Below are 14,216 nucleotides of genomic sequence, written 5' to 3' on the forward strand. Positions count from 1 at the left end.
CCGCCCCAATTGTATACTACAGGCCTAGACTACCATACTAAACTTTAAAGTCGATTGGTACCTATCCATTTGACAGCTTACTGGGTTGATGTGTGCTCTACCGTGAGGTACGCCCGACTGACTATTTATATTTAATAAAATATTATGCATTCTGCCCTAAGGCTTTTGGACAGTAATTCTACATCTACCACCATCCATCACTCCTACACCATAATGCACTTCTTTCAAGAGCCCCCCCCCCCTCCTCCCCGCTCGACAAACTAGCCAAAACATTTACAATCCTTCTCAGAAAAGAAAAAAACAACATCACTTTTGAAATTGGCCTTTGATAGTCCCAAACTCGTATAAACATAGAGGTAAATGTTTAGTAAATTGAAGTCGTCAAGTAAAACAATTGTCCGTCTGGTCCAGAGGTAGACCGAAACGTAGAATAGAGACAACGCGGTAGACCGTCAAGTGGGGTGGGCAGGAACCTATCATTCGCTATCACCTGTAATCCACAGACACCAATCTTGTTGAAAGTACTGGTAAAATATAATAATTAAGTTTAAAATACAGACAATTTTCCTAAACTCTTATTTATCTGTAAGATGTTTCTAGGTAGGGACCAAGCCAGTGCACTGCTTTGCACACAGGCTTGTAATACCCACGCATACAGCATAGATAATATACTAATTTAAAACAAAATAAAAACTGCATCCTCTGACACATTAATATTTCGTCCACGATAAGAGTCCCCCGCGCTGTGGTAGGCTACCTCAAAATTAACCTTAAAAATCAGACTAGGCAAAATTATGGGAAATCAAAGAAACTTAAAAGTGTGTTTGCGCGTGTATTGGGGTGCATGGACATTAGCGGAATGTTCGAGTTTTGCATATCAATAAATGGAGAATTTTGTCTCTGCAATAAACAATATTTAATTTCTTTTTATTGCAATAGCTTCACACAGATCGGAAAACAGATCAGTCACAAATACCACGGAAAACTTGGACTTGACATTAAATGTGCTAATTAAATTGGTCTTTTTTAAAGTAGCCACTGGTTCATGTAGAGCACGAACCCCTTTGGGAAAGGACAGTGTTAAAATTTTGACATAATAATTATCTGTCGTTTCATCCCGTATGTCACAGCCAGTTGCAAACAATTAAGCCCATGAATGGAGCAAGGACGCTTTCCTTAAGCAGCTGTTTAATGGGACTCCACAAAAATCTGTTGGATTCATATCAGGGGTAATTACTGGTGACCACTCCATCGTTGGCGTGATTTGATTTTCCAAGAAATCGCCTGGTGGCGTTGGCCCTGTGAGAAGATGATTAGTCAGGCAGACTTAAATGACACCATAATGAAATTATGAAGGTAAGACGTAACGTCCCAGCACTTATGGGCACCATAGTCCTCTGAACGAAGCCTTCTGTTGATTCTCACAAGTGGGGTTTGGTTTATTCCACCTAGACCACCCCAACCCATGGCAAGTGTGTGGCCTCTGTTCCTCTCTGACAGGCAATTAAGTCCAAGTTTAGAGTGGTATTGTGACAGCTCTGTTTCCCAATCAGTTCGACAAACTATCATTATAAGATATTGTTCATAGCAGAGGCAATAATATTCTCCATTCCTTTGATATTCAATATATGTCCATTCCACCAATATTGATACACTCCAATACATACAGTATATAATACAATATATATATACTAAAGGGCCTACTTTTAAGTTTCTTTGATTTCATACAATTTTGCAAAGTCCGATTTTTCAGGTTTAGTGTTGAGTAACCATATCTCGGGCGACTCTTATCGTAAATAAAATACTAAAAATATGTCTGTTCATGTAAAATTTATTTACCTCTAAATTCCTATGCTGCATAAATAGGTAGATCTAGTACAAGGCTTTATTTACACAATGATAGGGTGAATACATTTTCAAGTTTCTTTTGGACGCCGATGTATAATGTGAGTGAGCGAGTGTGTGTGTGTGTGTGTGTGTGTGTGTGTGTGTGTGTGTGTGTGTGTGTGTGTGTGTGTGTGTATGTATGTATGTGTGTGCGCGCGCGTGTTTGTGTGTGTGTGTGTGTGTGTGTGTGTGTGTGTGTGTGTGTGTGTGTGTGTGTATGTGTGGAGAGAGAGAGAGAGAGAGAGAGAGAGAGAGAGAGAGAGAGAGAGAGAGAGAGAGAGAGAGAGAGAGAAATGTGTGTGTGGGGGGGGGGAGGGCGGGCATTGGAAAAAAAACGGTGTTTTGAAGCGGGGGGCTAATAAATGGTGGAGGGGGAAATCTGTTTGAGTAGAACCAAAGATATCGCCGTTTCGAGAAAAGAAAACATGCAACGGCGAGAGAAGAGGACGAAGAGAAGGGGGCGAGGGGGCGGGGTGGTGGTAAAAAAGCAACAGCAGCATCCACAGCAAAGAAAAAGACAATGCACGGTGCCAAGGATATAACGGGCTTAAAGGCACAAGTAAAACAACTGAGAATCATAATATATCGAAGACTGCAAACACTGCGTGGTAGCAATGTCAACCTTGGGGAGACAAAACAGAGTTCTCCTTGAAACACTAGTAAAGGACACAACAGTCTTCAAAGACAACGGTCACACACACACACCTACATGATGTGTCCATACAATGCATTAACCCTCGGCCCACTTCGTGTTCCTAAAAGGGAACAGGGGTCCTTTAACACCTTTATGACTTCGGACATAAAGTGTCGAACTGACAGTGTGTTGCTTCTTTTGTGCCCTGACTATGTCATAACGCGCGACGTAAGCTCTCGCGAACAAGAGTACCGCAGATACTTCCATTCGATGGCAAGTAACGTAAAAAAAGAAAAAAAAGAAAAGAAAAGAGCAGCCACAAAAGTACGATTGTTCATGCGTGTCCACCACCTTGAACTGAACGGGCGCGCCTCTAGAGAGATGGGAAGACAAACGAGTCGGAACGGAAAGCGGTGTCAAACGTGGGTCACTGGCAGTGTTGTCCGCAAAGTAATGGCATAATGTTATACAATGCCTCTAATCAGCCTGAATTAAGGGTTGAACACAGTTCTCACTAACGTTTCACTTTCTCAAATATAATAACTTTTAGTGGGACGGGTGCCGCAGTCGTGTTTATTTTAGAACGGGGTAATTCACCAACACCGCTTTAATACATGTAGCATATGACGTTGGGGGGCCTATAAATTTATAAACTCATTGCCTCTATCCAACAGTTCCGTGAGCTGTACCTTCACATTGTACATTGTAAAGGTTTACTAATGTCCCTTTTAACACCGTAAGGTTATTTAAGAGGCCGAGTGTGTTTACCAGTAGGCTTTTCAGTGAAACATTATGACTTCGTACGGCTGTGTGTCTTGAAATATTATAACCAGCAACATGAACTAACACACATACACGTTAAGTCACCGTCGCATTCGTTGTTCTCCGACCCCCCCCCCCCCCCCTCTCTCTCTCTCTCTCTCTCTCTCTCTCTCTCTCTCTCTCTCTCTCTCTCTCTCTCTCTCTCTCTCTCACAGTTTTTGCAACACGTACTGCACGGTATATTGGGCCTATACTACAATAAGTTATTAGCTCTGTTGTGTATTACGAACGAAACATATTATAATTATCAGCGGTTCTTTTAAAGGACGGGAAAACACAAAGAAAATATTTATACCGGGGGACGGGGGATCTATTGGGTAATTAGTAATTATTACCACTATCATTATCATCATTAAGCTGTAAAAAAAAAGTACGACCGAGACGCTTGTAATTTGGATTTTTAAAAAAAATCGTTTAAAAATACTCTCGCTCAATGTTTCATCCACTGGGCTTCAACAGGAAATGATCAAAATAAACCGGGGGAAATATTAGGATAATATTAAAGTAAGTAAACAAACAAACAAACAAACAAACACCCCGAGCATCATTAAAGAAGGAGCAAGTTTCAATCAAGTCAGCGACCAGGCAGGATCATCATCATTGCCATTATCATCTATTATACTTTCTTACTTTCTATCATTCTTTTTTCTGTCTTTCTTCTTCTTCTTCTTCTTCTTCTTCTTCTTCTTCTTCTTCTTCTTCTTCTTGCCAGTATTATCAATAACATTTTCGTTCTTGCAGTGTTGTTGCTGCTATCGTCTTTGCTCATATAGTACACGCAGCATTATGATAATAAGATGCTATTTCCCACACCCCCAAGTTAGGAGATGAAGTGATGAATGAACATGTAATAGGCCTCCTTATAAAGAATATGGAGTAAGACGAGGAATAATTAATCGATACAATTCGAAGAGAGCGAAGGTTCATCAAACAAGGCTACCACTTACAAAAAGGTAGGCTACAACAACGTACATGTTTTATTGCATAGGCCGACAATTAACCCCCCTTCATAAAATTTCAAAAGTTTTTTTCTCTTGCTCACTTAAAAAAAGAAAGAAAGAAAAAAGGGCTCAAGGGTTAGAAGCCACACTCCGGACTGAAGTGTTGAGCTTGGACTATGTTAAGATTGCACGGTGACCACAATCACACGTCTTTGGCCCAATAAGACGTTTTATAGTGTGCTTTTCGTTTGCTCCTCCTGCATCGTTAAGAACATGTAGAATCTACACTTCACTTCAAACACTGCCTTAACAACTGGTTTTTCAAAGTAAACCTATGTACACATGACTTTTAGCAAAGAAAGCATAACATTGACTTACTTTATTCTCAGAATCATTTCCTTTGTTTCAAACAGTCCAACAGAAAAGCAAGCACAAAACGAAGTCCGCTTCTGCCGCTCGGGCCCACACTTAACCACACTGTGATCCGTCAGGGGGGCGTATTCCCGTGATTGATGAATGAGGTCAAACAAGAATCCTATTTCACGTTGTTGTCGGTATGACCAAAAAAAAATTGCAATGGTACAAACATCTAGGAAAAGTAAAACTTAAGTCATGAAATAAATATACCTAAACAACTAAAGTACTTTGGGGGCGTTTCAACTGTTCCCCAAGACTAAACCAGGAACTATCATAACACGGTTTGTTTCTTCGACACCATATTTGTGTCGACTTTTTAACACAACACATAAACACACTAAAGCAAGATGGCCAAGAATAAGACACCGGTTCACGTGGAGGAGGGTGTCGAATCAGATGAAATGGAAGGTAGGGCATTCCATGTTCAATAAAAGTGTTTCTTGGGTTTTAAAAAGTCAATTTTAGTGTATAGCTCTCTGATTGATAGATCTATTACTTGGCAGAAGGTGTCTCTTTGGGTCTTGTCATATACTCTAGTGTACTAATTATACTAGTAGTCTACTAGATCTAGATCTAGATTCTAGATCTAGATGTCTAGACTAGATCCATATATCTAGATCTATAATATAATCTAGATTCTAGATCTAGATTCTAGATCTATATCTAGATCTAATAATAGTCTAATTTGGTATTGACATGCACACATCTTTTTTTTCTGAGTATGAATCTATGCAGCGCTTGTTTCTAAAACTCTGTACAGAAGAATTAAGAGCCAGATTGTTAGTGTGATGTACATGTAACATCATATAGAATCTAGACAACGGCCACCTCTATTCTCACCCGGAGTGAGAATAGTGCAGGCGAGTTTTGTGGCTATTCTCACCCGGTGCGCGTTCACCAAATTTTGCGTTCACCCTAAACCACAGAATTCTACACTGTGATAACAGAAAAATTATAGAATTCTGGGTATTTTTTTACTTTCCCTCCCGTCTCACACTCAGCTACCAGATGCCTATTTTCTACTAAATATTGATGCGCTGAACACGAATATCAACTTCATTTCCGTCGCAAATTAATAGTTTTTGAAATATTTGATTGTTTTTAACCGAGATAGACATGCTTTGGACCAATCGGGGGGTTCCAGGGGGGCTTGCCCCACTGGGGTAAAAGAAAATCTGGGGGGTTACAGGGGGGCATGCCCCCCTGTTTTTACCCATAATTTGATATTTTACAGTTAGATTTGAAATTGTCTTGAAAATAATTGATTTGCGACAGTTTTAGCACGGCTTTATGTGTGATCTGCAGCAAACAGTACAGCAGTTTGACCCCTGAAACAGTGCACTGTGTGCGGGAGTGAAAGTAAAAATTTACCGAATTCTGTGCCGTGAACAAACGTTCCATTACAACTGTAGCCTACTAAACTAAAAGCGTACAATTTTGTCTGTGGGCAGTGGAGAGAGAGAGAGAAAGAGAGAGAGGAGTAGCGCGAGAATTTCCGGGCAAAACAAAATGGCGACCCGCGTAGTTCGGCTCGATTCGAAAAGTTAAATAGCCGTAGCATCTTTGTAGACAACCAAATTAATTTACTTTTGGGTTTTAACATCATTTTTTAACTTTGTTTTGGTCAATTTGATCGTCCACACCGATAGACAGTATTCAGAAAGAGACAGAGAGAGAGAGAGAAGAGGGGAGGAGTTGCGAGAACTTTCGGGCGGGGGAGAATAGCCACTTTCATAGACAACCAGGAGCGGCAAATTTTGCCTAGCCTACTTCTGTGATGTACATGGTTCGGCACAGCGCTGAAAATTATGCATTTTCACGACATTCCAGGTACGTCATTTTATAAAAGGCAATGAAGGGGTTAAACATTTTTGGTTTGATAAGAGTTTATTTTGAATTTTACCCAGAAGGCAGCCGAAGCCTATCGGTACTCTTATCGATTTTTGGACCACCAAGGAATCTTTGACGTGCACAACTTGAACACGGGACCTCCAAGATTTTTTGCCCTTTTATCTGAGAAGGCTAGATGTTAGATCTTACCTACCCTAAGGTCAGGGATGTGACTGAAAGTCAGCAGTAAGAAGGAGCCAAGGAGCACCAGTAGAAAGGCTGTAGAAAGAGTCAGGAGCCCAGAGCCCGGAGAAGGGGGGGGGGGGAGGGCAGAAAGTGGAGACGAAAGCAGGTGACAAAACATGGTTAGAAAGCAGGAAAGGAGGTGAAAGGAGAACATTTTAGAGAAGAAAATTTTCCGTCACTATCAGGTTTTTTAACCCGGGACCTTTTGAATGAGACGTGAACACCGTAATCTGTAGACAATGAGAGCCCTCGGATGGGGTCTGTGTTAGTGTTATATGGTCACTTACTAGACTTGACAAGCCAACTAACTGTTTAAAATTTGAAATCTTTATTTGATTTTTCTTTATCCATCAAAACTATTATCCATTATAAAATCTTCCTTGCATTGATTGAATGGACACACTTGGTCTGAGGATGGGTTGACGGAAAACTTTTGTAGCAAGGGACCTCTGTAAGCATGTTTTGACTCTGGCTTGTTGCGAAAGTGACTGTGACTGTAGCCAAGTTGGATAAGGGGTGCTATGGATAACATTTTATCAGTGATGATGATGGTGCATCTTCCTCTCCCTTTTTCTCCCACATAGTTTATGATTTTATTTTGGGAAGTAAGTAAATAGATCATAGCACAAAATATTAAATGTCAGACTTGGACTTTGACTTTCAAAAAGTTGTAAACACTTGGCCTGGAAAATAACAAGGTTTTCTTGTAAGTTTCAATTTCAATATATCTTGTAGGACACTGAAAAAAGAAATGACGTTGAAAACACTGGAAAGGGGAGCAAGTCTTTATCCATGCTATTGAGTCTGTTAAATATGAAATATGAGGATATATTGTTCTAAGTTGTAACTCACTGTTTTATTTTCGTAACCCCCCCCCCCCCCTCTCCCAACCCCTTTTAAAGTTGGAAGGAAAGTCACAAATTCGGTGGTTTTTATTTTGATGGTACTATTTTAGTACCGTACTTGTGTGAATTTCTGGGCCTGTTCCAAATGAGTCGTTTTTGTTTTGGCCACTAAACTTTAACCTTTTTTTCAGAGACAGAATGGAAAAAGAAGATGGCTTTGTTGTCAGAAAGATGGTGTTTAGAGAGGGTTTGTCTTCCGACAAAGTAATGTTAGGTTTTAAAAAAGTCATGTATGTGTACTTTTTAGGCGGTCGCCAAAATATCTTTTTCACAATTTACTCAATATCGATACTTAACTCTTTCCCTCCAGCTTGCCTCTTCTCATCATTCTTTCTATGCGCATTCTACATTCATGTAAGTTTCTTGTTTGTATTTTGATCTGTCAATTTGAAACCATTTAAGGGGTCGACCATCCATCTTTGTCAATATATTTGCTTAAGTTATAACTTTTTTTTGAAAACACACCATGGGAATCTAAAAAAAGGTCGGGTAGAAATTGGAAATACATATCCGTATGCAGAGAGTTAAAGTTACCTCTGATATTGGCGGGTGGACCATGACATCAGACTCCTCGTGAAGCCTCATGAAGTTTTTAAATGCTAAATACATAGTTTTGTTTAAATTTGTACTAATTATTATAATTATTTGAAATCTCCAACAGATTCAAGTTCTGAAATTGATGAAAAATCAGAAGACAGACTTTCAGGGTCTGATGCAGACTCAGAAAATGAGGATGATCTGCCAGAGAGTGAAGAAGTGCCTGAGAAGTCAGCCATGGCCAGTGTCGTGGCTAGAATCTTATCGAAAGATATATCAAAGAGTAATCGTGTTCTTTTAGCTAAAGGAAAGACAGACAAAGAGATCCTTCAAGATATTTCTGAAAGGAAGCGTGCGAGAGAAAAATCTGAGGAAGATCCAACCAAACCAAAACAGAAAAAACGTTCTGAGACTGGTGAAGATGAGACAGATTTTTTCAAGGAAGAAAAGGTAAGACAAGATCACAAGGCACCACAGGCTCCTCGATATAATTCCCCTTTTCCCAGTTTGTCTTGCTGAATTTGGTCATTATTAGTATTATTACAATATCAGTAATAGGACTGCCTCTTCCAGTGCTATCAAGTCAGGTTGCTTATAAAATACAATAAGGGGCCACATACACAGTTTACACTCAGTCCTTCTTTCCCTCGTTGGCCCTTGTATAGGTTTAACTACTTTCAACACTGTAAGGTTATTTATGAGATGGGACCTCAGAATTTAACATCCATCTGTGATGACATGGATTGGATGGAGAGCTTTAAAAAATCTACATAGCTACACAAGTTCAGAACGCTCCACTGGGAATTTGAATTAGAGCCATTGCCATCCTCTCTGTAGTCCAACATGATGCCAACAAAGCTAGTGGTGTGCCCCCTATTTTCCCTGTTTTATTATCTTGCTATTCCTTTTTCAGGGGCATCTTTGTTGGGTGATAGTTTCAAACTAATAATGAAAAAAAGGTTGGAGTTTGATTCCTGCCTCTATCGTGTAGGCATTTTGTCCTTAGGAATGGTATATTACTTATTTTTCCAAGTCAACCCAGCTGCCAATAGGTAATTGATAATCAGCTGCTGCAGGAGTTACTGTGAAATCATGTGGACCCCAACAACAATCGATCATACTGTATTTGTTTTTACTTTACTAAGTGGCAAATTTAGAAAATGTCTTACTTTGTTTCAAACCCAAAGTAACAGGAATTTATGTCTTTTTCCATGTTAGTGAATATGCTGAGGGTTGGACCATGAAATATTTCCTTTACCCTTCATATCTCTTTCATATTGTTATTCTGTTTGCCTGCCTTCTTGTATGTCCCTGTGTGTCTGAGTTAAGTGGGAAAATTTTAAGATTCATTTGATATAAGCCTGTCAATTTATTTGCTTTATATTTCCTTTCAGCGGAAAATATGGGAATCCATGGCCAGGAAAATACCGTCTGTGCTGGATCTTCCAAAAGAGACAAAACTGCGCAAGATAGCTACTCAGTAAGTTAAATGTTTTCGAAAGCCCATAATTCAAGCCTTACAATGTGCTTGTAGGTGAAGGAAGTTTTTTACTTCATGGTATATTTATACGATGACATGAGCTGATAGCATTGGAAGAGGCAGTCTTGTTGCTGTCATTGTCATAATATCCTAGTACAGTGGTTTCTGGTTCATCGCACCCATTTTGGGTGATAAGAAAGGTGTACTCCTGTGCTCACGTGTTATTGTAAGGGGAGTTTAGCTAGAGTGTGTATTCTGTTGAATTTCGTTGATTGATGGGAACCTCCTGGCATCTGATCTCTTAGGTGGGAGGGGGGGTGTTGCATCTTTGAACCGAGCTGGCCCCGAGATGTGAAGTTTTCCTATGCTTTGCAATCACAGGCAATGACTGTCATGATAACGGTACAGCCTTCTCATCATCTTAAGGCTGATCTGTTCCCACTGTAGGAAATTTTGAATTTTGTCTGGGTGGCGGCAGAAGCCGACTTTTATAGATTTTTGGACCGCCAAGGGATCTTTAACATGCGCAACTTACACACAGGACCTCATATATATTTTTCGCCCTTATCCAAGAAGGCTAGGTGTTAGATCTTGCCTACCATAAGATCAGGGGTGTGGCTGAAAGACAGCAGTTAGAAGGAGGCAAGGAGTAGCAGTAGAAAGACTGAGGAAAGATTCAAGAGCCCAGAGGTTTGGGGGGGGGGAGGTGAGGGAAGAAAGTGGAGATGAAAGCAGATGACAGAACATTGTTAGAGAGCAGGAACGGATGTGAAAAGATAAAATTTTCTGTCCCTGTCCGGATTCAAACCTGGGACCTATTATTAAATGAGAGGCAGACACCTTAACCCTATCCGTACGCGATCCTATACATGAGTTAAATTTTTAAAAATACTTCCTCGTGAATAAATCCATGTTTGAGCGTATAATGGGTGGCGCTTCGTCTTAATCGAATACAGGATTTTTAGAGATATGTCGACTTTAGGTTAACATTTGAGCATTAACCCTATACGCACGCCCTGGGGTCATTTTGTACCTCCCGGGTTGTATTCTTCTCGTTTTAAAATACTTAATAAGTATTATTTAATATATGAAGATTTAATAATATGAAGATCTCTTTGAAACTGTATTTCTCAAAAAATGATTTTGACAGACTGCTATGCAAAGCGTACGGATCGGATTAACGAGTAAATTTCCTCTTTGAAAGTGGTGGCACAGAGTTCCCCACGTTGTATGGATATGATAGTAAAACACGACGTACGGATAGGGTTAACGTTTCGACCACAAGAGCCCCCTAAATGCTGTTGACATGAGCAATATTAATTTATTCACTTCATTTATGACTGCTCCCTGGCGTGTGTGCGCGACTGTGTGTGTATGTGTGTGTGTATGAGAGAGTGAGAGAGAGGGGGGGGGGGGAGTGAGAGACGGAGTGAATGAGAGAGCGAGCGAGCGAGCAAGATAGAGAGAGAGAGAGAGAGGGGGGGAGAGATGCAAATGTCCACTGGCCGCAAAACTAACAATATTAACATAACATGTATAGATTACGTTGTACTCCCGAGTATGGTAAATCTATCACTTTTTGGCCGTTTTCTTTATTATTATTCAATATGCAGGGCAGGCAATAAGCCATAAGCCCAGTTGCACCTTTGCATTGATTACATACACGCTCAGTCTGAGGATGGGTAGGCAGCAAACTTTAGTGTGTACATGCTGTGAGCAGGTTTTGGGGCCAACTTGTTGTGAAACGGACTAATGTCAGAGTCCGCATGGAACAGGGACCGCTAGGAACAGTACCGGGTAGTCATCATTACAGGTGGCTGCTAAGGCATGTTTGACTGTATTTGTTTTGATCTTTAAGCTAGTTAATGAATCAATTAATCACAATGATCAATGGGATTGTATGATTCTGTTGTGCATTTATGTTACTGCAATCTTATTTGGGTATGGTGCCTCGATTTGTTTCCTTGTGGTACATATAAAAGGACAAAGCTTTCTATTCTGTAGTTCTTGAGAGATGTCTTGTTTACGACCCATTAGTGTGTTATTGTTTTTGACTTGCGTCATTCCTGATCTCTTTTATGCTGAGTGTCCTTATTTTATTCCACCCAGGGGTATGGTGCAGCTGTTTCGTTCTGTTCATGAACACCAGAAAGTCATGAAGCAGAAGCTGTCATCCGTGGGAGCGTCAGAGAGGAAAAAAGACAAAGTGATGTCAGAATTCACGAAGGGGAAATTTCTTGATCTTCTGAAAGGCAAAGAGGTATACTCTCTCTGTTGCTCAATGGGGGGGGTGCTTTTACAACTAATGATTTTGGATCAAATTATGGTATCTGATTTATTCATTTCTAAGCTTAAAACCAGCTTTGATGAGAATTTTTGGAGAGAGCATATGTTCCCCTAAAAGTAGTAAAAGTGTCTTTCAAAACTTCGGGTAAGGGCAGAAAATGTATATTCAGAAAACACGATTTATTGCGGAACAAATTTCATTTTTCTCATTTCTTCCACTTTTTACAATATTTTTCCACCTCTTAAAATTCCAATGTTTTCAGTATTTGTTGTTCACATGATAACTTACCTTTGTACAGATAGATAGATGAATAGTTGCCTTTATAACTTAAGTTATGGGTGATTGTGTAATCACAGAGGGTGGGGGGTAAATACTGGAGCCAAGCTGGACAAAAGTTTGTTCATGTTATATCTATCAAAGTGCCAAATTAAAATAAATTTGGTTGGAATGTTTTTCAAAATCCTCTTTGATGTTATGAAAGTGAAAGCTGTTAGTTTCAACATGGCTGTGGTTACCATGAATTTAAAAAAAAGATGTAATGTTGATTGTAAAAATTGCCTATTACACCTCCTTGCAAAAAAAAACATTATCAGGGGTTTATAGTTACCAAGGTAGGTCCAAAAAGCCGCACCCTCCTTAAATGGAATATTATTTATCAATGTCTCAATAAAACATTAATTTTGGATGCCTTTCTTTCAATATTTTTTTTATGTAATTGAAATACGATGTCATACTGTTTTGAAATGATGATGTTTTAAAGTCATTTAATTAGATTTCGTTTGAATAGTCATGTGTGCAAAAAATAATGACGTTTCATTACAGAACAGCTGTACATTTCTTAAATTGTTTTTCTTTATTTCTTTTCGAATGATCAATAAATTACTTCAGGGCATAGAGATTTGTAGAGGTAATAAGCAGGCCGATTACTTAAAGTTTATTAGCGAGGTAGCTGCTTTGGAGCAGCTGCATTTTTATCGTTTATCAAGTTTTGATCCTGATTTGCACTCTTGCCTACTTATTCATCATTAGAGAGGGTATGGTAGGCCTATAAGTTTTATTTCTAAAACACAAAGCTGAAAAATGGAGACTATTTTTTTAGATCTTAAACCTAACAATTATTGTTTATGAGCATTGTGAGAATTTGATAGAGAAATGATGTTTTCATAACCATAAAAATCCCCCCCCCCCCCCCCATTAAAAAAAAACCCCAGGCAATATAACATCTACAAAATTAGACTACCCCCCCCTCTCAATATATATATATCTGTGTTCAGAAGTCTAGTTGCACGTTGATTCTGGGATATTAGTCTGAAAACATTTTTTTGTTTTGAAGTGTGTGCTTTTCATAGATTATTGGTTACATCTGTATGATGATTTAATTGGTTGTTCTGTTGCAGTCAAAGACAGACAAAAAGGAAGGCAGTGGAAAATGGAAAATTCTACAAGATGACTACATGATGGGTGCTCAAATGAAGGACTGGGATAAGGAAGACCCTGAGGATGGCAGTGATCTTGATCAAGAGAACCCAATGGAAGATGATGTTTTGTCGGACAATGATTGAATAAATATATATATCTAATTTTTACACTTGCCATTATGTATTTCTGTGCTTGATATCACATTGCGGTTTCTTCCAATTACTGTCTAGTTTTGGCAACGCACGTTGTAGATCGCAAGTACAGTCAGGCACGGATAACTCAGACACGCCAGGATTGATAAATGTGTGCAACATACTCATAATTCAGGTTAGCCGATAACAAAAAATTTAAGTGATATCAGTTGGGGAATGGCAAATTGATTTAGAGCTTTCCGTGTTTATGATTGTTATCTGTGTCCGATTTTAGAAACAGTTGCATTAGGAAAAGAATGATGCTGGCTACTTTTTAACTGCTGACAACAAAAACAGTGGTGACTACTTGGTAGGGACATACTATAACGACCTTCGATATAACGATATCGTCTGTATAGCAACATGGTGCCCAGGTCCCGATTTTTTCCTTATTTATCATTAGACATTTTTGGTTGCCTCTCTATAATGACAACTCTCTATAACCACATTTTTTTCTGGTCCCGACAATGTCGTTATAGAGAGGCTGCACTGTATCAAAATCAAGCTAATTCTGGATCCAATAAAGTCATTTCCAGTCATGTGCAATCTCTCATTATCAGGTCCTTATCAAAGAAAATGCAGAAGTGTAAAATTTGATTCTGTGATCCTATGCAGTTGCA

At 39.3% G+C, this 14,216-nt stretch overlaps 2 protein-coding genes across 2 annotated transcripts in view; one reads left to right on the top strand and one right to left on the bottom strand.

The window, feature by feature from the left end:
- LOC101846521 (two pore calcium channel protein 1) overlaps window positions 1–4,939 on the bottom strand; it is a gene marked incomplete in the record, with an annotated part of 29,168 nt that extends 24,229 nt beyond the window's left edge. The window contains 1 exon segment of the mRNA XM_013087185.2: window positions 4,663–4,939.
- A 65-nt stretch (window positions 4,940–5,004) lies between these two features.
- Window positions 5,005–13,579, top strand: LOC101863695 (RRP15-like protein). Its single transcript, XM_005106769.3, has 5 exons — window positions 5,005–5,109; window positions 8,344–8,669; window positions 9,614–9,699; window positions 11,809–11,959; window positions 13,384–13,579. Exons 1-5 carry the CDS (start codon window positions 5,049–5,051, stop codon window positions 13,546–13,548), a joined length of 789 nt encoding a protein of 262 aa, XP_005106826.1. The 5' UTR covers window positions 5,005–5,048; the 3' UTR covers window positions 13,549–13,579.
- The last annotated feature ends 637 nt before the right edge of the window (window positions 13,580–14,216 follow it).

Source organism: Aplysia californica, unplaced genomic scaffold (genome assembly GCF_000002075.1).
Source record: "Aplysia californica isolate F4 #8 unplaced genomic scaffold, AplCal3.0 scaffold00555, whole genome shotgun sequence".
Classification (NCBI taxonomy): Eukaryota; Metazoa; Mollusca; class Gastropoda; order Aplysiida; family Aplysiidae; genus Aplysia; species Aplysia californica.

Coding starts and splice junctions, on each gene's coding strand:
- LOC101863695 (XM_005106769.3), top strand. CDS start 5,049: ATGGCCAAGAATAAGACACCGGTTCACGTGGAGGAGGGTGTCGAATCA. Junction 5,110..8,343: donor CGAATCAGATGAAATGGAAG/GTAGGGCATTCC, acceptor AATCTCCAACAG/ATTCAAGTTCTGAAATTGAT. Junction 9,700..11,808: donor CTGCGCAAGATAGCTACTCA/GTAAGTTAAATG, acceptor TATTCCACCCAG/GGGTATGGTGCAGCTGTTTC.